This window comes from Ciconia boyciana, chromosome 1 (genome assembly GCF_034638445.1).
Source record: "Ciconia boyciana chromosome 1, ASM3463844v1, whole genome shotgun sequence".
Lineage (NCBI taxonomy): Eukaryota > Metazoa > Chordata > Aves > Ciconiiformes > Ciconiidae > Ciconia > Ciconia boyciana.
Window position 1 is genome coordinate 784,396 of NC_132934.1, and position 21,494 is coordinate 805,889.

Genomic DNA, 21,494 nt, shown 5'->3' on the forward strand with positions numbered 1-21,494 from the left:
AGTGAAAGGGTTAACAAGATTGAAGTACTGAGGGTCTGGGTTGTGCCTGAGGGAAGGAGGCTGTGTCAGGAGTAGGAGTGGATGGCATTGGAGAGAGGTGAGCGCGTGATTTTTTGTTGTGAAGAAAGGAACTGCAAAGTTGCAAAAAGATAGCCAATTGTATTAGCTGAAGGGACGCATGAAGGATGCGTGAACGAGACATATAAGCCAATAAGAGTTCTCTCAGTAGCGCACGTACAAACAATTAGAAAGTATATAAGCCACGTAATAGTTCAATAAAGGGTCTTTGATTTATCCCTCGATCGGAGTCCGTGCATCAATCCGGGAAAAACAGTGGCCGAGGGACAAAGAGCGGAGGGGAAGAGGGCAGGAGAGGGATGTGGGGTCCTGGGGGACCCCCAGCCGAGCACCCCTGCCCCAGGGAGCCTCTCCAGCACAGGAGGCATTATGGTCGCCCTGATGACCCCAGTTTTCACCAGACAGAATCACAGAATCACAGAATCGTGTAGGTTGGAAAAGACCTTTAAGATCATCGAGTCCAACTGTTAACCTGACACTACCAAGCCCACCACTACACCATGTCCCTAAGCACCTCATCCAAACGGCTTTTAAATACCTCCAGGGATGGGGACTCCACCACTTCCCTGGCCAGCCTGTTCCAATGCTGGACAACCCTTTCAGTGAAGTAAAATTTCCTAATATCCAGTCTAAACCTCCCCTGGCGCAACTGGAGGCCTTTTCCTCTCATCCTATCGCTTGTGACCTGGGAGAAGAGACCGACCCCACCTCTCTACACCCTCCTGTCAGGCAGTTGTAGAGAGCGATAAGGTCTCCCCTCAGCCTCCTTTTCTCCAGGCTGAACAACCCCAGGTCCCTCAGCCGCTCCCCATCAGCCTTGTGCTCCAGACCCTTCCCCAGCTCCGTTGCCCTTCTCTGGACACGCTCCAGCCCCTCCATGTCTCTCTGGGAGTGAGGGGCCCAAAGCTGAACACAGCATTCGAGGTGCGGCCTCACCAGTGCCCAGTACAGGGGCACGATCACTGCCCTACTCCTGCTGGCCACGCTATTCCTGACGCAAGCCAGGATGCCATTGGCTTTCTTGGCCACCTGGGCACACTGCTGGCTCATATTCAGCCGGCTGTCGACCAGCACCCCCAGGTCCTTCTCTGCTGGGCAGCTTTCCAGCCACTCTTCCCCAAGCCTGTAGCGTTGCGTGGGGTTGTTGTGACCCAAGTGCAGGACCCGGCACGGAGCCTTGTTGAACCTCATACAATTGGCCTCAGCCCATGGATCCAGCCTGTCCAGATCCCTCTGTAGAGACTTCCTCCCCTCAAGCAGATCAACACTCCCGCACAACTTGGTGTCATCTGCAAACTTAACTGAGGGTGCATTTGATCCCCTCGTCCAGACCATTGATAAAGATATTTAACAGAACTGGCCCCAATACTGAGCCCTGGGGAACACCACTTGTGACAGGGCACCACTGGATTTAACTCCATTCACCACAACTCTTTGGGCCCGGCCATCCAGCCAGTTCTTTACCCAGCGAAGCGTGTGCCCGTCCAAGCCATGAGCAGCCAGTTTCTCCAGGAGAATACTGTGCGAAACGGTGACAAAGGCTTTACTGAAGTCTAGGTAGACAACATCCACAGCCTTTCCCTGGTCCACTAAGCAGGTCACCTTGTCATAGCAAGAGACCAGGTTGGTCAAGCAGGACCCGCCTTTCCTAAACCCATGCTGGCTGGGCTTGATCCCTTGGTTATCCTCTACATGCCGTGTGACGGCACTCAGAATGATCTGCTCCATCAGCTTCCCCGGTACCGAGGTCAGGCTGACAGGCCTCCTGTAGTTCCCCGGGTCCTCCTTCTGGCCCTTCTTGAAGATGGGCGTCACATTCGCTAATCTCCAGTCAGCTGGGACCTCTCCAGTTAGCCAGGACCATCACCCCGCACTGGCACATGCTCGAGCTGCTTTGGTGGCTTATTGGTGCTGACGGGAATATGCTTAATTAGATGCAAATGTTGCATAATGATTGGCTGCTGTGCCTGCGGCACGTCCGCTCCCTGGCGAGCCCCATCGGCCGATGAAGTGACCACTGTTCGCCCGGCCCCTGCCGGCTCCCTGCTGGGGACGAGGGCCTGTGGGGCCGGGGGCCGGGAGGGAGCTGCCACCCCAGCTGGGGACAGCGGGCGAGGGGCGGCGGAGAAGGGGGCCATCCAGTCGCTGGGGGCTGCACCATGGGGGTGAGAGCCCGGCCACGGCACCGCCGCCGCAGCCTCCAGGCACGCGCCAGGGCCGGGCCTCCAGCGCAGGCCCCAGCGGCGCCGCCGGAGGGGGGACACGCGGCCGAGCCCCAGGGCCGCGGCACGGCCCGTCCTGGCGCGATGGGGCTGAGGACGGCCGTGCTCGCCTCCTGCAGCGGCGGCTCCGCTCCCAACCCCGGGGCCCGGGAAGGTGCCAGGGGCTCGCTGGCACCTCGGCCTCGTGCCCACGCACCTCTAGGGCCCGTCCCGCTCCGCTGGGATGCATTTGGGGAGCCCAGCGCGGCTCCCACCCCCCTGCTGCTCCCACGCCCCACGGCCCTGAGCCGAGCAGAGCCTGGGCGGGGGTCGCACCCCCACCCGCAAGAGCCCCCCTCCCACGCGGCCCGTGGAGCTGGGCAGCAAGGATGGGGCTTTGGGACCGAGGGTCAGAGCCTCCCAGCAGCCGTTCCCACTGCCGCCTCCGCACGGGGAGGCGGTGGGGCTGCCACCACGTCCCACCCACCACGCTGGCCCCGTGTCCCCCACGGCCTTGCTGCCAGCCCAGCCACACCGTGCCCGTGCCCGCACCCCAGGGTCCCGGTACGCGACCATCCCCACGGCCACCCCTCCTGAACCCGGCAGCCCCTGCGCCACTCCGTCCCCGAAGCCGGCTGTCCCCGTGCCTGATGCTCCTGCGTCTGTGCCGCGTCAGCACTGCCCTGTTTTGGTGACACAGCGCTGTTTTGGTGACACTGATGCCCTCGTAGCCGCGGGCACGGGCCAGGACCCAGCGTGTGTCCGTGGGGCTTCCCTGCCACGGGGTGCCACAGGCTGACACGCAGGGAATGGGTCCTCCTGCTCTGGGGTAATGGCTCGCTGCCCCCCGACTGCTGTGCCCCCCCGGGCTGGGAAGCTGCACCCCAAACCTCGGGGCACTGCAGCGTGAGGCGATGCTCCAGCAGAAATGGGCTGCAAGAGGGAGCTGGGGCAGCGGGAGGGGCCGTGCCACGTGGGCTGTGCACCCCGCAGCACCCCGCAGCCCCAGCTGCGCGCCCTGCACGCCCCGCTCCTCCCGCACGTGCACAGCCACGCGCCCCGCGTGCTCTGCTCCTCCTGCACCCCCCCCGTGCACCCCGCACCCCCCGCCGCAGCCCGGGCCCCTGGCAGCAGCCGGCACGCACGCTCGCGTACCCCCCTCTCCTGACCGCAGCGTGCCCTCCCCGCGCGCCCCAGCCTCCTGGTGCGGTGCCCCCCCCGCCGCCTCGTCCCCGCAGCCCGGGGCGGGGGGGCCCGGCTGCCCCGTGGCACCGGCAGAGCGTCCCCAGGCTCGCGGTCACACCAAGCATATATTTTATTGAAAGACCAAGTGGATGACAAGGCAGTGAGGGGAGAACCTTTACCCAGGGTTTGTACAAGTGTCAGTTGCTCAGGACTCCTCTTGTTGTTCGAGTTACGAGATAAATATCGGTACATAGAGCAGAGTGGAGTTATAGTCACTAAACTAGCACTGGTCGGATATACGGGGCCGGCAAGCAAAATAAATCACCAGGCACAGCAGTGAGGAGCGGGGGCGGCCGCCTGCCCGGTGCCACGCTCGGGCCGGACCCCGGCAGCCGCCCCGGCCGCGGGTTTTCCTCTCGCAGGGCAAATACATTCAGGCCGGGGGGGTCCCGTGGGGCCGGCAGCACCGGCCCCCCGCCCTGTGGGGAGCCCTCCGGCCCGAGCGCCAGTCCTGCGCCCCACGGCCGGCACGGCCCCGCGGGGGGCACGGCCCCCCGGGACAGGAGGGGGTGGCAGAGCGGCGGCGGGGCGGGGGCCGAGGGCTGGGGACAGCGACGGAGGCGAGGGGGCCGGGGGCACGAGGGGCCGTGCCACGCTCCCCGGGGGCTGCAGGGCTGCGGCCGCGGAGGGGCCGGGGCCGAGGCCGAGGGGGCTGCGCTGGGGTGCGGGGCTGCTCCTGGGGGCCTGCAGCTGCGGGGGGAGCACCCCGGGGGGCTGGGAGGGCCCTGCTGCTGTGCAGGGGGACGGCGTGGACTCAGGGGCTTCAGGGCTGGAGCTGCTCACCCCAGCACCCCCATGCTCCCCGTGCCCCCATCAGCTCCCCACAGCCCCCTTCACTGCTTTGTGCCCCCCGCCGCCCCCGCAAGCATTTGCCCCCCGCCCTCCCCCGACCCCGTTCACCCCCCGGTTGCTCCATCCGCTGCGGCCGCGGCCGGCCGGGGGCACGGCGGGTCCCCGCTCCTGCGGCCCCCGGGCTGTCTTTGCTCATGCAGGGGGGCGGCTTCTCCCGCGGCCCCGAGGCTCGGCCGCGTCTCCCCCGTGGCCGGGGTCCCCAGGGCGCGGGGCCGGGGCCGTGCTGGGCACACCCCGGATACCCACCCGTGGCCCGCGGCTGCGGCCCGGCCCCCGGCCCCCCGAGAAGCGGTGAGGATGTGCGGGGAGTCCATGGGGCGTGGGCTGGAGCATGTGCAGGGGGGGCCAAGCCGGCTGGTTGTGGGGTCAGACAGAGTCTCTGGCCGCCTGTGGGGCTGGAGGGGGTGCGGAAGCAGGAGACACAGTGACTGCCCCCTTACTCCAGGTAAATGTCCTCTGTGGGGCAGGCGTACTCCAGGTGCTCCTGGTAATATTCCTGAAACGCTCGTCTGCAAGGAAGGGCACGACGGGGGGGCTCAGGGCTGGGCTGGGCTGGGCTGGGCCCTGGACCCCGGCACAGCAACCCCCTGCACCCCCAGCCCCCCTGCACCCCGACCCTGCCACCACACCCCCCTGCGCCCCCAGCCCCCCCATGCCCCCGTGCTCCGGCACGGCCGCCCCTGTCCCCATCCCCGTCCCCATCTTACCCGACGCACTCGGCAACGTGCCGCATGGATTCCTGGGAGACGAAGACATGGCAGGCGAAGCGGCTCAGCACCGGGTGCTTGGTGATGAACCCGAAGTAGCTGCAGCGGGAGGGCGGGGTCTGAGGGGGGGGACACCCCACTCCTGCCCCGTGGGGCAGCCCGGCGGCCGCGGGGGGCTCCGCAGAGGGGACGCCCACCGGGGCCCTGGGGCTGGGGCAGCCGCGCCGGGACGGGGACGGAGCAGAGGGACCTGGCGCGGCACCAGAGGAGCGGGGGTGCCCGGGGGCTGGACGGGGGTCCCTGGGGCCCGGGAGCACCCGAGGGGAGGCAGCCCCTTGCAGCCCGGGACGGGACGCGGGAAGAGGGCTCTCACCAGCTGTTCCGGGGGTGGCACCCGCAGAAGGAGATGTTCTTCATCTGGAAGAAGTGGCTGCAGCGCTCAAACTGGAAGAGAACGGCCGGCCGAGGTGTGGGTGCCCGGCTCGCGGCAGGGCGGGCGCCCGGCCCCCCGCGCGCGCGCGCCCCTCACCTCCTCGTCCCGGCTGTACTCCGTGACGGTCAGGATGAGCTTGATGCCCTGCAGCGTGATCTCCAGGTCACAGCTGGCCGGCGGGCGCAGGTGCACCGTCAGCTTCCTGGTGGTGGCAATCTGGGGGTGCGGGGCAGGGGCGTGAGGGGGGGGCTCACGCCGGCGCGGGGAGGAGGGGGCCAGGCCGCGCCGCCGCCCCCCCGCCTCGGGCTCACCTTCTGCATGGCGGCGCAGAGGATGCCGTTGCCCTGGTGGTACGGCACCTCCACCGAGCCCAGGAACTGCACGTTGAACCGCTCCACCCAGCACGGGTTCCTCTTCAGGCCTGCGCGGGGAGAGGGGAGGAGGAGACAGCGCCCCGAGCCCCCCGCGCCCCCCGCGCCCCACGGCCCCGCCGCCCCACGGCCCCGGGGCCCCCGCCGGCTCCTACCGATGGCGTCCCTGGCTTGGCTGACGACCTCGTGGGCGTAGAAGGCGGGGAAGATGCCCCTCTCCCCCGTCCGCATGTTGTAGCCCCGGTACCAGTAGTCATCCTCCTCCAGCTCCACCAGGATGGGGTCGTCCACGTCCAGCTCCAGCTCGTCCTCGTGGCGGGGGATGAACCTGGGGGGGACGACAGCCGGAAGGAGGATGCGGGCAGGGAGGGGCAGAGCCGCGGGAGAGGGGTCCTGCGAGACAGACACCCCCCCCGCGAGGTGCCCGCAGCCGTGGCCACGGCCGGCATGGCATGGCCGGGCTCGCCGCTCACCTGAAGACGGCCCGGTGGGTTTGCTCCCGCTCCTCCCCGTTCACCACGCAGGAGAACAGCCCGAAGGACTCTGTGCCTGCGGAGGAGGAGGAGGAGGAGGCTGCAGTGGGGCCGGGGGGCGCCCCCCACCTCCACCCACCCTGGGGGGCTGCGGGACCCTCGGGGCGAGGGGAGCGGGCAGCAGACGGCCATCACCCGTGGGCTCGGGCCCCTTCCTGGGGGGTCCCACCCGAGCCCCTGGCCCCGCGTCCCCCACCCAGCAGCCCGGGGCCAAGGACCCCGCAGGGCGCTGGGGCGGAGGCGTGTTGGGGATCGGCCACCCAGCGAAACCTCGTGGCCCCACAGGGGAGAGCCCACGGCATTCGGGTCCGGCCCCACGCCCCCTGCAGCCACCCTGCCCCTGCCCCACCTCCCGTGCCGTGCCGCACCGTGCCGCACAGGGATGATGCCACGGCTGGGATGGCTGAGGCAGGTCGGCGGAGGGCAGCCAGCAGGCAGAGCAGCCTGGGACGGCACGGCACGGCACGGCACGGCACGGGTCACTTACTGGACGAGCGGGAGGTGCTGTTGACAAAGACGTTGAGGAACTTCTTGGAGAACTGCAGGTCGGCCTCGGGGGACGAGTCCTCGGAGGAGCTGTGGACGTCGGGGGCTGCCAGCCCGTCCCCGAAGGCCGCGTCGTCCTCCAGGTCGCAGCGGTCGCAGGCGCGGAGCAGGTCGCTGTCGTCGCTCAGCACCGAGGTGCAGCGCCGCAGGCTCACCAGCTCCAGCTGCGTGTGCTCGTCCACCACCAGCGTGTACTTCACCGAGTCGTAGGCCAGGGACTCGTCCAGCGCCCGCGGCTCCAGCGCCCCGGGGGCAGGCGGCAGCTCCCCCCCGAAGCTTCCCCGCAGGGGGTCCTCGGGGAAGGGGGAGCCCTTCAGGTAGGGCGCCTCGTCCTCGTCCGTGGAGTACGCCATGGTGAAGCCGCGGTTGGTCTTGGCGGTGGAGACGTCCAGGGCGGGCGGGCCGGCGTCGGGGCCCTGCCCCTGGGGCGCTAACCGGACGTCGTCGATCATGTCGTCGGCCTCCAGGACGCCCGAGTCCAGGTCCCTGTCGACGGCCCAGTCCTCCGGGCCGGTGGCCGGCGGCACCGCGGTGGTGCGGGGCTCCCCAGCGGCGGCCTCGGTCCCAGGGGAGGCGCGCGGGGGGGTGCGGGGCGGCCCGGGGCGGCAGCCGAAGGTGGCCAGGACCTCGGAGGCGGCCAGCCTGTCGAGGGCGACGGGGCACCCCGGGAAGACGGGCGCGATGGTGTCGTTGGTGGGGTTGCTCAGGAAGAGGAAGGGGCCCGGCTCATCGGCGGGCAGCTCCGGCACCGGCTCCGTCCCGGCGCCCAGGGCCCGCTCGTCCTCAGCGCGCTGGAGGGAGCTGCGCAGCGTCTCCATGTCCACCAGCTCGATGGCACACTGGCAGCGGGGCAGGGCGGCCGGCTCCCCCGCGCCCACCGGGGAGTCCTGTGAGCCGGGCTCCCCGTCCAGCGCCTCGCTCAGGATCTCGGGCTCCAGGTCGGAGGCCGGGGAGATGGTGTCGCAGAGCGAGTGGGTCTGCTGGAAGCACTCGTCCGGGCACTTGATGGGGTAGGAGCCCTCCGAGATCATCTTGTTGACGAGGTTGCTGAGCAGCCAGGGCGAGTCCGAGTCCTCGCTCAGGTCAGGCTCCGACTCCGAGTCGGAGTCGTACTCGCTGTTGTCCTCCTCGTCTGCCTCGGGCATCAGCTTGGGCCCCACGGGCAGGTAGAAGGAGCGCCGGATGCTCTCCAGGCTGTGGTCCGGGTCGATCTTCAGGTCCAGGGGGCTGGAGGTGGAGATGTCCGTCTGGCCCACGGGCGCGGAGGAGTCCGCCGGGTTCAGGCTGTCGTAGTAGCCCTCCATCTTCAGCTCCGCCAGGCTCTCCCGCCTCACCACACCACGCTCCGGGAGCTCCCTCTCCAGGGTCTCCTCCTCCTCCTCCTTGCCCTTGTCCAGCAGCAGGGAGTCCTTGATGCCCATCAGCCCGGGCGCCTCCAGCTCCGTCTCCAGCTCGGCCTCCGAGGTGGGCGAGCTGGCCTCCTCGATGGAGTTGGTGAGGTGGGAGGACCTGCCGCTGCTGCTGTCACTGCTCAGGTCCAGCTCCGTCTCCGAGATGGAGGAGATCATGTTGCTGACCAGGCGCCCGCCGGCGAAGGCCGCCTCAATCTCCCCCTCCACGTCCGAGTCGGAGCCCGGCGAGCTCAGGTCTTCGCCGTGCCGGCTGCCGGGCAGGAAGGGCTTGGTGGTCCTGCTGGTGAGGTCGGCCTCGATGCCGGGGTCCGAGGAGGGCGAGGTGGTCTCCGAGGAGCCCGAGGGGTGCCCGCGCACGCTGGCCGCCCGGCCGGGCTGGGGGCCCTCCCCATCGGAGCTGAGCGGCTCCACCGGCCCCGCAGGGCACGCGTAGGTGCCTGGCAGCCGGGCCCCCTGCCCATCACGCCGCTCGGCCACGGCCGTGGCCGCCGGCTCCTCCCGGGGCCGCGGGGAGCCGGGCTGCTCGCGGGGGGCTGCGGGGGACCCCGGGCTCCTGGCCCCCAGGCCACCCCCTTCGCCGGGCACCGGCCTCTCCCGGCCACCGGCTGGTTCCTGCTTTGGCGGGGCACGGCGGCCGTCGGCGGCCGCGGGGGCCTGGGTTGGAGAGCCGGTGTCGGGGCCGGCAGGAGCCGCAGGCCCTGTTGGAGAGAGAGACGGTTCAGGGGGTGGCTGGCGGAGGTGCGACGGGGAGTGCGGTGCTCGGAGCGCAGAGGAGATGATATTCATGTTATAATCTTCCCCGGCTCTTGAGGGCGATGGGTTACCATGTGCCAGGGACTCGTGGCTGTTGCCTTGCGAGTCAAAGGGGGAGGACTGCAGCGAGGCGGGGGCCTGCCCGGCCCCCCCGGCGCTCGGCCCCTTCGGGCTCTCCAGGCAGGGTCCATCTTGGATGCAGGCGTGGGGAGACGAGTGTCCTGCAAGGGAAGGCAGAGCCCCGCATCAGCCCCCCGCGCCCCGCGCCGGGGCGAAAATCCCGCCAGGCTTTAACCAAAGGGGGACGGCTGCGGGACCCCCGGGCGGCAGCCCGCCCCAGCGCCAGCCCCTGCCCCACGGCCCCGCTCCAGACTGGAAACCCATCCCCGTCCCGCGCTCACCGATGTGCGAGGAAGAGGAGGAGGAGGAGGAGTGGAGAAGGGCGTCCTGCCAGGTGGTGCGCTGCGCAGGCAGCGCGAAGCTGCCGTTGTTGTTCAGGGAGTCCTGGGGGAAGAGCAGAGCCAGGGTGGGTGGGTGGGCGAGCCCCGGGGAGGGGACACGGGGCAGCCGAGCCCAGGGACGGGGCCCGGGGGGCGTTGGGGGACCCAGCCAGGGAACCCAGAGGGGGTTGCGCAGGGACGCGGGGGCACCCAACGGTGCCCGGCCGGCCCGGGAACGCCCCTCGGCACGGCTCGGTGCTCCCCGCCGGCTTGGCAGCGCCCGGGCCACGTGCCCAGGGGCTTATCCAGATTAGGGCCGTGACGTCCCCAGCTCCCCTGCCCGACCAGACGCACGCCAGGGCAGCGCTTGCCGCGGAGCGGGGCCGAGGGACGGCACGCTGCCCGTCCCGTGCCGCCCCAGGGCCGGCACCCCGCAGGGGACGTGCCGGCACCGGGGCTGTCCCCACGGGACCCCTGGCACGAGGCCCCGCTGCGCCCTGTCCCCACTGAGAGTGGACCCTGACCCCAGCAAGCGGGACCCCGCCACCCCCCCGGAGAGCCGCCGGCCCCGCAGCGTGGGCAGGAGCCGGCAGGGCTGCGGCTGCCCCGTCCGGCGTGGCAGCAGCTGCGGATTAGTCTCGGCGGGAAGCGCAGGCAGCGATAATCCCACCGAGCGGGAGATTAGCGAGCGGGACCGGCGCCACGTGCCGCGGGACACGCACGAGCATGGCGGCAGGGAGGGCGGCGGGGGCCCGGTGCGGTGGGGAGGGTTGGACGCTGCAGCCCCGGGATGGGCGCCGGGGGGGTTGGTGCCCCAGGACCAGGGTCTCGCCTCCTCCCAGGGCCGGCGCAAGTGGGCCGGAGCAGGGATTACCGGGATTTGCACCCAGGTACACCGATGGGGGCCAGATCTGGCCACCGCCGGGGGCTCCGCTCACACCCCGAGGGACGATGGATCAGGATGGCTGGTGTGATCCGGCTTTGCCGGCGCATCCCGCCGGGGTGCAGCGGGTCGGGGCCGGTGGGCTCTGGGGGGAGAGCTCTGGGGCTTTGTCGCCGTCCTGCGCCAGCCCGGCCAAGACCCCCAGGCCCCGACAGCCCCCCCAGCCCCAGCGGCGTGCGGTGCCCTCCCAGGCGGGGGGCCGAGAATCCCGAAAGCCCCCCGGCACCATGGCAACGCAGCCGGATGCAGGCAGCACCGCGCGCAGCTTCCCACACACTGCGGCGGCGCGCAGCTCGGGGCCAGCACCGCACACGCGTGCGCACGGGGACACCCCCGCAGCGCCACGCCTGCGGGGACCCCCCAGCCCACCCGCCCTGGGGGAGCCCCTGCGCCCAGCTCCGGGGACGGAAAAGGAGGGACGCGGCGTGCACGAGCAGCCGTGCACACGCACGTGCAACGCACGGGGCCAGCACGCGACACCCGCTGCGCCCGCAGCACCTGGCAGCCCGCTGCCACACGGAGACGCCCCGGACCCCTGCTCGCCCCAGCGCCCTGCGCGTGGGCATGGGGCCCGCTGGACCCCCCCGAGCCCCGGGGCTTGGCCTGGCAGGGATCGTGCAGCGGCCCCGCCGGGCACCGCGCCGCCCCGTCCCCAGCGTCCCCGGCTCAGCCCCGCCGCTGCGGAGCTGGCGCCAGCGCCATCTTTGCCCTTCTCTGCCCTCCTGGTGCTCCCGCTGCCCACCACCCCCGGCGGGCACAGCCGTCGGCCCACCCCCGGCAGAGCCCTGTGGGGCTGCGCAGCCCCTTCCCACGCCGCGCCCCACAGAGCCCCTGCTCTTCCTCCTCCGCCAGCCCCGGGGCGTGGGGGGCAGAGACCCCCGGGGGGGCAGAGACCCCTCCCGGCCGCCCCCGCCCTCACCTGGGTGCCCGGGGCCGTCAGGTTGAGGGTGGTGGGCCGGTGCTTCTGCGTCTCCTCCAGGGCGGGCGAGGGGATGGGTGAGGCCGAAGGGGACGGTGGAGCTTCCAGCTCGTTGCCCTCCTCCTCCTCCTCCTCTTCCTCCTCCTCCTCCTCGTTGTCGTCGATCATCTCGAACTCCTGGAAGTCGTCCTGGAAGGTGCAGACGGGGTGCGGCTGCTCGCCGCGCTCCAGCACCAGGCAGTCCTGGGGATGTGGCACCGGGTTAGCGGCCACGGTGCTCGTGCTCGCCCCGGCCACGGCCCCGCTCCCCGGGACGGCACGGCCGCGGCGCGACCCTCCCCGGCAGCTCTGCCAGCACCGGGCTGCCAGCACCGTTCCGCTCCCGCCCCAACGGGATGGGGGTCTCCGAGCAGAGGGAAGTGCTCTGTGCCAGGGACCAGGGATCCCCCCGGCTCTGCCGGATCCCTGCCTGTCCCTCCCTGCCTGTCCTGGCCCCTGCCCGTTTCCCCAGTGCCGGGCAGAGCTGGGGACGAGCTGCGTAACTGGGAGCCATGGGAGCCACTGCAGCCACGGGTGGGCACCCAGCCGGCGGGCCCAGCGCCGGGGCTGGCTGCTGAGCCACCCATGTTCCCTGCAGCCACCTCATGGGGCTCGGCTGGAGGTGGTGGGAGGCCCCGGGGTGCCCGGCCATGCCGGGGGTCGTCCCTGGGCTCTGAACCCCGCCTGCACCCTGCGGTGCATCCCCTCGCCGCCCTGGCACAGGGGCCCCTGCACCCTGCGCTCCAGGAGGGGCTTTGCCGGGCCGATGGCCCCCCGGTCCCCGGCACGGCCCCACGCAGCCACTGCATCCCCAGGGGACTCGGAGCTCAGCTCCTGCACCTTCTCGTAGTGGTCCGAGTCGTAGTTCAGCCCGATGCCGCAGTCGTCCGTGATCTCCGACAGGTCCTCATCGTCGAACTCCTCCAGGCTGATGTCCTGGGGGGGCCTGGGGAGAGGGGCCAGGGACGTCAGGGCCAGGGGCAACACGCCGACGAACCTCAGGGAAACGCCTCCCGCTCCCCCTAAGCACCATGAGGGCACGGAGAGACGAGCGGCACCGCAGGCACGTGCTGGCATGGCACCGCCAGCACCCCAGGGCGCCGGCACGGGAGCACTGGCCGAGCCACCATGGCACGCTTCCGGGGGTCAGCCCCACGCTGGGAGCCGGGCGAGGCCGGAGGCGACGGGGAAGGCGACGGCCGCAGCGGTGCACGGGGCGGACGCTCTCATCGCCGTGCTCCCTCCCGCCCGGCTCGCCACAAACTGCCCAGACTCACCGCCGGCCTCGTGCCGGGGCGGCCAGAGCCCGGCACGGCTCAGGGCCACGCGGCTGCGTTGCCCCGGCCGGGCAGCGGTGCCGAGGCCACCGCCACAGCGGGCAGCGCGTCTCCCGGGTTCCCAGCCCGGCAAAATCCCTCGAGCCAAACCCAAGGCTCGCGCCGGAGCCGAGGCGGGGAGGGGACGGCTGCTGCTGCCGCTGGCTTCGGGGTGACCCGCGCCGCGGGGCTGCTTTCCGTGCCTTGCGGGTTTACTTTAGGTTTAACGTCAGCAGAGCCGTGCGCCGTCCCGCAGCACTGCCCGGGTGCAGGCCCTGCCCACGCAGGCAGGGACGGGGGGCGGCGAGGGAGGACCGGCACCCTGGCACCCCGGCACCCCTGCCCGAGGTAAGGGCAGCCGGAGAAACCAAGCTGCGCCGCTCCCGTCAGGAACGGGGGTGTCATGGAAACCAGCGGTTTCTGCAGGGAAAGGGGAAAAAAAGGAAAAAGACAACTCTTGGCAGGATTTGGTGTCGGAAAACGGAAACGAAACGTTTCTGGCGGCTCTGTAGGGTGGGAGGTGCGGCAGCGCCCGGGCACCAGCAGGGACCCTCTGCCCGCCCCTGCCCCGCCGGGGCTGGGGACACCCAGGGTCCCCGAGGGACTGCGGCAGCTCCCGGCCGGGGGCCAGGGCACGTGGGGCTCCTCCGGCGAGGACGGGTCTGGGGATGGGTCTGGGGCCTCGCTGGGACCTCACTGGGGCCTCGGTGCTGGAACGCGGCTGGCAGCGGGAGCAGACCCCACGCCGGGGGGTCAGAGCCCCCACAGCCGCGGCTGCCTCCTGCGCTGCCTCCCCCGCTTTGCCCCCTGCTTTTGCCCCTAATTTCCAGCCCCTCGCCTCAGCACGGAGGCCGGGCGCTTACTCGCATTTCACAGGGAGGAAGATTTCCCCAAATCACATAATTCCCAGAAGTAGGCCATTCAGACAGCACCAAACATTCGCAGATTTGTGGCGAAAGCATCAGAGCCGGCAGCGGGACCACAGCCTCGGCCTGCGGCGGGGCACGGGGCTGGGACGGACCCCAGAGCCCAGCGCCCGGAGCCCGGCCGGGGTGGGGGAGCCCCGAGGACGGCGGGGAGCAGAGCCCGTCTCCCCCGCCCCAGGGGACGTCGGTGGCTGCTCTCCGGCAGGCAGCAGCGTGGGGGGCAGAACCCTCCCGCTGCCAGACGGGCTGCTGGGACCCGCTGTGCTCCCCGGGGCGAGCAGGGGCTTCAGGGGTCCCTCGGCCACCCGACGGGCAGGGACAGCCATGAGTCCTCCTGGGATGGAGACCTGCCGGGGTCCGGCAAACCCCCAGCCGGGCTCCGCTCCCGCACCCCTGGACCCTCCTCACCCAGGGGACCAACTCCTGCACCAGCCCTCGTCCTGGCTGAGGGGACGCGCACACGGGGCCAGCACGGCACGGCGTGGCGTGGCACGGCTGCCCCGCACGAGCAGGGCTGGGGCCCCTGCCCCACGCAGGGCTCCTGCCCGCCCGCAGCCGAGCCCCGGCTGCCCGGGGAGGCTGTCCCCCCTCAGCAGGGAGCGACCGCCGCGACAAACCATGGCTGAAATTTCTAGGTCACAGCGCTCCCGAGCTGGGGCGGGCACGGCGGGATGGGGCCACCGCGGCAGGATGGGGCCACCGCGGCAGGATGGGGCCACCGCGGCAGGATGGGGCTGCCGGCGAGAGCCGGCCCAGCCCCGCAGCCTCCCCGAGGGGACCCTGGGTGTCCCCAGACACTGGCCACGGCCCCGCTGCAGCCGGCGAAGAGGCAGCACCATCGCTGCGGGTGCAGGGATACGGGCGCCTCGGACACGCCGGCGATGAGCAGCAGGCGGGAAGGACGGCGTCCGTCCCTGCGATGGCTGCACAGGGCACCGCGGCCGGCCGGGGCGGAGGTGCGGGTGGGGAGCACCCACGCGAGGGTTCAGAGCTGAAGGGGAGCCGAGGCAGCGGTTCGGGGAGGGGGGAGCTCGCCCAGCCCCGCACACGGAGAGCGGGGTCGGGAAGGGCAGGAGGCAGCGGGATGCCCCACCACCGGGCGTGCAGGGACGCGGCACCCCACCGCACGCCCCGGGCGGCCTCGCCGCCTCCCCTTTGGCACGTCCCGAGCTGGGCCGGGCTGGAGGGGAGAGGGGGGACCGGGGCTGCAGCGGGCGAGGGCTGGGAGCCGGACCCCAAAGGGGGCCCAACACCACCCAGCCCTGGGGCGCAGGGAGCCGGGCCGGGGAGCAGGGGGCACACCGGGGCACGCACACCGGTGCTGGCACCGGCGCTGCCGGGGCCGGGCTGCCCGAGGAGGCAGTGACAACGAGCAGGCCACGGGAAGATTGAATTTCCTCATTATTTCCAGACCAGCTCCCTGGACAGTTCGCCCTGGCAGTGGTTCTCCTGCATCGGCTTCTCCCACAGGGACGGGCAGGGACGGGGACAGCAGACGAGCCCCCACCCCGCTCTGCACCTGCCGGCCCCCGGCCGCTCCCAGGGCAGGGGAGAGGCCGCAGGGAGGTCGGTGCTGACCCTCGGGGGCCTGGCCCCGGCCGGCGTCCCCCACCCCAAACCTGTGACCGGCACCCGGGGCCGGTGCCCCGGACCCGGGCGCAAGAGCCGCCCCGCTGAGGCCCCGCCACGTGTGTGCCGCGGCCTTTCCACACCGACCCCTCCCCGCCGCGTCGCCTTTACCGGCTTCTCCTTGCCCTCCCGTCAGGGGATCCCACCCCACCAGCCCCACCGAGCCCCGGGCAGGGGGCGACTTCCCCAGGGCCTTCCTGGAAAGGGCACAATCCGGATTCGGCCCTTGCAGGGCCTGGCTGAACCGGCACAGGCCGAACCCGCCGGCTGGCGCTGCCGGGCCAGGGCACGCTGGGGCTGCGCCCCCCCGGCACTGGCGATAGCCGGGGCCTGGCCCTCCCTCGCCAGGCCCTGCCAGGCTCCGGGGACCCGCGGGTGCTCGGCGAGACCTGGGCGCAGTCGCCGCCACGGCATCCCCGGGGATTGGAGCCGGTTCTCCGGGCTGGCGCAGGGGTGCAGCGCCCGCTCCCCAGGGGTCACGGCCACGGCTCCAGCCCTTTGGCACCCGCACAAGGGGCTCCGCGCCGCCCACGGCGCTGCCCGGGGCCACCGTCGGGGACCGCAGAGACCGAGCGCTCCCGTGGGAGCTGGAGGGGCGACGGACGTGGACGGTCGGTGGCTGGGGGGGAGCAGACACGGCCAGAGCAGGGGCCAGGCTGCCGCCGTCCCTCCGTCGCAGAGCACAAGGGCAGCGGGAGACGCGGAGGAGCGGCGAGTTCAGTCCCAGGGGATCGAACTCCCTGGGGGGAGAGGAGCGGGTCTGGGTCGGGCTGGGGGGCTCCGGCCTCGCCTGCCCCTCACGGCCCCGCTGGGACCACGTCCCTGGCCCAGGCCTCAGCTGCAGCGGAGGGCAGGGACCTGCCGGGGCCAGCTCTGACCCCGCACAGCAGGGCACGGGCAGGGCTCGGGGGCTGAACGGGGAGCACCGCGAGGAGGACGCGGCCGAGACCCCCGGGGAATCGCCCGGGGCCCAGACCCCGGGCGAGAGGCAGGAAGACGCCGAGCAGCCACAGCAGAGGCCGCGTCCTCCCCTCCCTGCACCGCCGCAAGCGGGGACACCGAGCAGGGACACCCTGGGGTCCCGCTGCGCAGCGAGGGAAGGGAAGGGAAGGGAAGGGAAGGGAAGGGAAGGGAAGGGAAGGGAAGGGAAGGGAAGGGAAGGGAAGGGAAGGGAAGGGAAGGGAAGGGAAGGGAAGGGAAGGGCCCGGGAGCTGCCGTGAGAGCTGCCCAGCGCAGGCCAGAACCAGCCAAGGGCGCATCCCGCATCCCCACTGGAGCCCCTCGGGCCGCAGCTGCCGCCCCCCAGCGCTCCCCGCCGCCGTCTCCCCCCGCTCCCCGTCCCACAGCCGGGGTCCCGCGGCCCCGCGCCGAGCCGGCCCATCCCGCGCCCAGCCCCACGGCTCGCCCGGGGACCCCGGCCCGGGGGGGCTCCTGCCGAGGTCAGGCGAGGGGCGGGGAAGGGGGCGAGGGCCCAGCCGCGTCCCCCTCCCCGCCCCGCCAGGGACCCCCCGGGGCCCGGGCCCCGCGCCTCCGGCTGCCGGGGACCTGCGGGGAGGTGACCCGCCACGGGCACGGCCGGGCCTGCCGCCGCTCCGCGGGGACGGGCGGGGACGGGCCCGGCTGCGGCTTCGCCCTCGGCGGCGCCGGGCCTCGGCGGGGGCAGCTCGGCAGGAGCCGCCCCCCGGCCCCGGCGACGGCCGAGCCCCCCCCCCCCGCCCCCCGGGCCAGCGGCCCCTTCTCCCGCGGGGCCCAGGCGGGCCCCGCTCCCGCTGCCGGCACCGGGCACCCCCGGCCGCGTCCGGGGCCGCTGCGGCGCGGCGGGAGAGACAAAGAGGCGGCGGCGGCGGCGGCTCCCCCCGCAGCGGCGAGATGCGGCGGCACCGGGCACGGCGGGGCCGGGGGGGGCCCGGGCCCGGGGCGGGGGAGGGGGCTGTGCCCCGCCGTGAGCGGGGTCTCGGGGGCCGGGGGCGGCAGCGCGGACCCCCCCAGCCCCGGCGCCCCCCGCCCGGGAGGGAGCGGGTGGGGCCGCGCCGGCGGGGCGGGGGGCTGCGGCCGGCGGCCGCTGCGGCGTTGATCCCCGGGACGGGGCGGCCTGCGCGGCCCCAGCGGCCCCGGCCCGGCGTCCCAAGGTGAACGGGCGGGGGAGCGGCGGGAGGCGGCGGGAGGGGGGGGGGGGGGACACCGGGGAGGGGGGGGGACGGCGCCGGGCCCGCCGTGCCGCCCCAGCCCCCCCGCGCCCCGGCAGCCTCCGCCGCCGCCAAGGGCGGTGCGGCGGGAAGGGAAGGGCAGCCCGGGCAGCCCCCGCACCGCACCGCACCGCACCGGCCCCGGCCCAGCCCGCGCCGCCCCGCATCGCCCCCCCGCCGCGCGGCCCGGGCTCACCTGCAGCCGGGCGGGGAGAGCGAGTGGAAGGTGGAGAGCGAGAACATCTCGGCGCGATCCGCCATCTTCTCCCGGCCGGGGCTGCGCCGGACTGCGGAGCTGCGCGGGGAGCGCGGGGAGCGCGGCCGGGCGGGGCGCGGGGGCGGGGAGCGGCGGGGGGCGGCGGGCGGGGGATGGGCCGGCGCCGCGGGGGGGCTGTGGCGGGGAGGAGCCGGGCGGGAGGGAGGGGCGGAGGCAGCCGGGGAGGGGGAGGGGACGGGGGGACACGGGGGGACACGGGGGGCTGTGGAGAGCGGAGCGGGGAGGAGCTGGGGGCTCTCGGGGGGGTGGGGGGGAGCAGGAAGGGGCCGAACGGGGAGGGGAGGGGGCTGTGGGGAGGAGGGGTGTGCAGGGAGGGGGAGGGTCTGTATGGGGGAGCGGAGAGGGGCTGGGGGCTCTGTAGGGAGGGAGCGGGGGCTGCGCAAGGAGGGGCCGGGGAGGCTGTGGGGGGCAGGAAGGTGCTGGCCGTTCCCTATGGAGGGGGCCGGGGGAGGGGGACAGGGACTGGGTGGCCCAGGGGGTGCCGCGCGTGGAAATGCAGAGGGCTGGAGAGGGGTTCTGCGGGGACCCTATAGGGAGATGTAGGGGGATGTATAGGAGAGGCCTAGGGGGCTGTACAGGGACGTGCAGGGGGCACAGGGGGCTATAGGGGAGGGGCAGGGTGTGTACAGGGAGGGGCGGGACGGTGCAGGGGCCGTATAGGGAGGAGCAGGGGTCTATGGGGAGGGGCAGGGGCTGTATAGGGAGATGCAGGGGTCTATGGGGAGGGGCAGGGGTCTATAGGGAGGGGCAGGGGTCTATGGGGAGGGGCAGGGGCTGTATAGGGAGATGCAGGGGTCTATGGGGAAGGGCAGGGGCTGTATAGGGAGATGCAGGGGGTCTATGGGGAGGGGCAGGGGTCTATAGGGAGGGGCAGGAGCTCTATGGGGAGGGGCAGGGGCTGTATAGGGAGATGCAGGGGTCTATGGGGAGGGGCAGGGGTCTATAGGGAGGGGCAGGGGGTCTATGGGGAGGGGCAGGGGCTGTATAGGGAGGGGCAGGGGGTCTATGGGGAGGGGCAGGAGCTCTATGGGGAGGGGCAGGGGGTCTATAGGGAGGGGCAGGGGGTCTATGGGGAGGGGCAGGGGCCCTATGGGGAGCTGTAGGGGCGGGCAGGGAGCGGCGCCGGGAGCCGGAGGAGGAGCGGGCCCGGCCGGGGCGGGCAGGGGCGGCCCCGGGGCCGCGCGGCGGGAGCTGTCCGGTGCTGACGGGCCGGAGCTGTCCGGGGCCCGGGGCTGAAGGCCCGGGGCGGGCCAGGGGGCAGTGGGGGATCCGGGAGATCGTGGGGGGCAGAGAGGAACGGGGTGGGGGGGGAGGGCAGAGATGGTGGCGGTGGAGGAGGCAGCGGGGGTCCAGGAGGAGCGGGGGTCCGTGCCGTGGGGAGCAGGGTGCGGTGGGGTGTCCGGGAGGCAGCGGGGGGGGCCCACGCGCGGGGACGGGAGATGCGGTGGGTGCTCAGGAGGCTTTTGGGGTCTCTGCATTGAGGGGACAGGGTGAATCGGGGGCCGAGAGGTAGCGAGGGGGTTCTGGAAGCTGCAAGGGGGGGGCGGGGTGTGGGGGTCCCTGCACTGGGGAGCAGGAGGACACAGCGAGGGGGCAGCGAGGCCCTGGAGGCAGCGGGGAATCCGTGCGCCGGGGAACAGATTGCACCGGGGGGTCCAAAGGCGCGGGGGTTATGGGGGGGAATGGGGGGGGCTGCAGCCCCAGCCCCTCTCCTTGGTCTCTGCTAGGGACCGACCGGTCACGCAGGGCTGGGCCGTGCTCCCCCCGGCCACGCCGCGGCCCCGTGCCGGGCCCCGGGGACCCAGCGTACGGTTCCCCTTCTCCCACCGCTCCCGCAGCCCCGGGCAGCCCCAGGGCCCCGGGCGGGGGGGGCTGGGACCCCCTCTGCCCACCCGGCTGCCCTCTGCCCCCCCCCGCTGCCCCGCGGGCCGGCGGGTCCCTCGGTGCCCCCCCAGCCCCTGCAGCTCCGCCCGGCCCCCCTGCCCCGGCTGACCGAGGAGCCCCGGCGAGGCCGAGGAGCCCGTGGGGACGGACCCCTCCCGGCTCGCAGGCGGAGCAGACCCCCTCGGGGGCTGAACCCGGGGGGCTTTGACCCGTCCCCAGGCGCAGGCAGCAGCTGCCGGCCGGGCGCTGCCCGTCCCGTGGGACGACACCGGGGCCGCAGCGGGACGGGGACAGCCCCCACCCGCCCTCCCGCCACCCACGGGCAACGCCTGCGCCCGCTCCCGCCCCACCGGCCTCCCACGGCGCAGACGGACGCCCGTTAGCTCCGCAGCGGGGTCCCCGGTCAGGGGCGGGAGCCCCTTCCCGGCCCCGCGGGGCTCGGGGAGCACGGGGCGGTGCCGGTGGGGCCGCGCCCCAGGACGGCTGCGGTGACCCCCCCCCACCCGCGGCCTCCCCGGGGACGACGGGCAGGACGGGCGGACGCCGTCCCGGGCCAGGGCCGCGACTGCCGGGAGCCGCGCGGGGTCGGGGGCCGCAGAGGGCAGGCGGGCGCAGCGGGGGCCGCGGCGGGCCCCGGGTGCAGCGGGCGGGGAAGGGCTGACCCCGCGGCGCGGCCCGGCTGCTCCAGCACCCCGAGATGCGGCCCCTGGGGCGGGGGCCGTCAGAGTCGCCCGGCAAACGCGGGGTGGGCTTAGGGACGGGGGCGCAGCACCCCCGGGCAGCGCAGGGGCCGCGGCCGCTCCCCTTCCGCCCGGCCGCCTGCTCCTGCCCACGGCTCCCCGCGGGCCCTTCCCCTCCCGGCGTCCCTCGCCGTGGGGCTCTGGCACCGCAGGCAGGGGCTACGGCACGCGTGGAAGGGCTCGGCCCGAGCGGCTGCTGCCGGGCGCGCAGGGCCCGGGCCGGGGCCCGGAGCCCCGTCCCTGCCGGGCTCCCAGCTCCCAGCCCCGGGGAGGGCGGAGGGGCGGCCCCTCTGGCCCCGGAGCCACGCTGGCCCCACGGGCGAGCCCTGGGCCTGCTCAGGCCCCGGCCCCCACACCCCCCCCTCCGGGGAAGGACCGGGCAGCCACGAGGGGCTCAGGGGAACCTGCCCGCCGGCTGGCCGGCAGCGGGCACAGCAGCCCAGATGCCTCCAGCCCCCCCCCCAGCCCTCCCCGCTGACCCATCTGCCGCCGCAGCAGCCCGGAGCCCCCCCCCTCCGCCCGCGGCACCGCCGGGCTCCGCTCCCGGCACGGCCCGTGGCCCCCGGCTGGTGCCGAGCGCGGGGAGAGGCCATAATCCCGGCTCAGGGCCGAGCGCCGCTGCCCATCGCAACCCTCTCCCTCCCCTCGCAGCCAAACCGGCCCCTCCCGCGCCCCTTCCCCAGGGCCCCGCGCCCCGCGGGAGGAGAGCCGGGTGCCAGCCCCTCGCCCTGCTGCAGCGCGGCCCCTCTGCCGGCACAGGGCGGGCGGCAAGGGGCGACCAGGGGTGCCCCGACCTCGGCACCGAGGCCCCGGCGCCCCCCAGAGCGGCCGGTCCCAGGCACAGACGCCATCCGTCCCCAGCTTTTATTGCGCGGCAAAGGGCGGCAGCCGTCCGCGGGGTGGGCTGGCCCCGACCCCGCCGCTCTCGGGGCGGGCCGGCCCCGTCCCCGCTGTCACAGCCCGGATGAGGGGTGGCAGCGAGGGGGCTCTGCCCCCGGCACGGAGCCCTCAAGAGCCCGACCCCCCCTTGGCCAGGAGAAGGTCCAGGTAGGCCCCGGAGATCA

The 21,494-nt window shown here is 73.3% G+C and overlaps 1 protein-coding gene across 2 annotated transcripts; it reads right to left on the reverse strand.

Annotated features, from left to right (window-relative positions):
• Positions 1 to 3,576: 3,576 nt before the first annotated feature.
• On the reverse strand, positions 3,577 to 17,876 carry MAPK8IP2 (mitogen-activated protein kinase 8 interacting protein 2). 2 transcript variants are annotated; one of them, XM_072856138.1, is made up of 13 exons: positions 17,726 to 17,876; positions 12,313 to 12,418; positions 11,434 to 11,676; positions 9,533 to 9,635; positions 9,203 to 9,352; positions 6,908 to 9,076; positions 6,361 to 6,436; positions 6,043 to 6,215; positions 5,828 to 5,937; positions 5,613 to 5,732; positions 5,457 to 5,527; positions 5,084 to 5,182; positions 3,577 to 4,885 (listed from the first exon to the last, which is right to left on the reverse strand). In XM_072856138.1, exons 1-13 carry the CDS (start codon positions 17,788 to 17,790, stop codon positions 4,813 to 4,815), a joined length of 3,558 nt encoding a protein of 1,185 aa, XP_072712239.1. In that variant the 5' UTR covers positions 17,791 to 17,876; the 3' UTR covers positions 3,577 to 4,812. The 2 variants fall into 2 exon arrangements, with proteins under 2 accessions (XP_072712239.1, XP_072712231.1); XM_072856130.1 differs by having other exon boundaries at positions 6,908 to 9,352.
• Between the last annotated feature and the right edge of the window lie 3,618 nt (positions 17,877 to 21,494).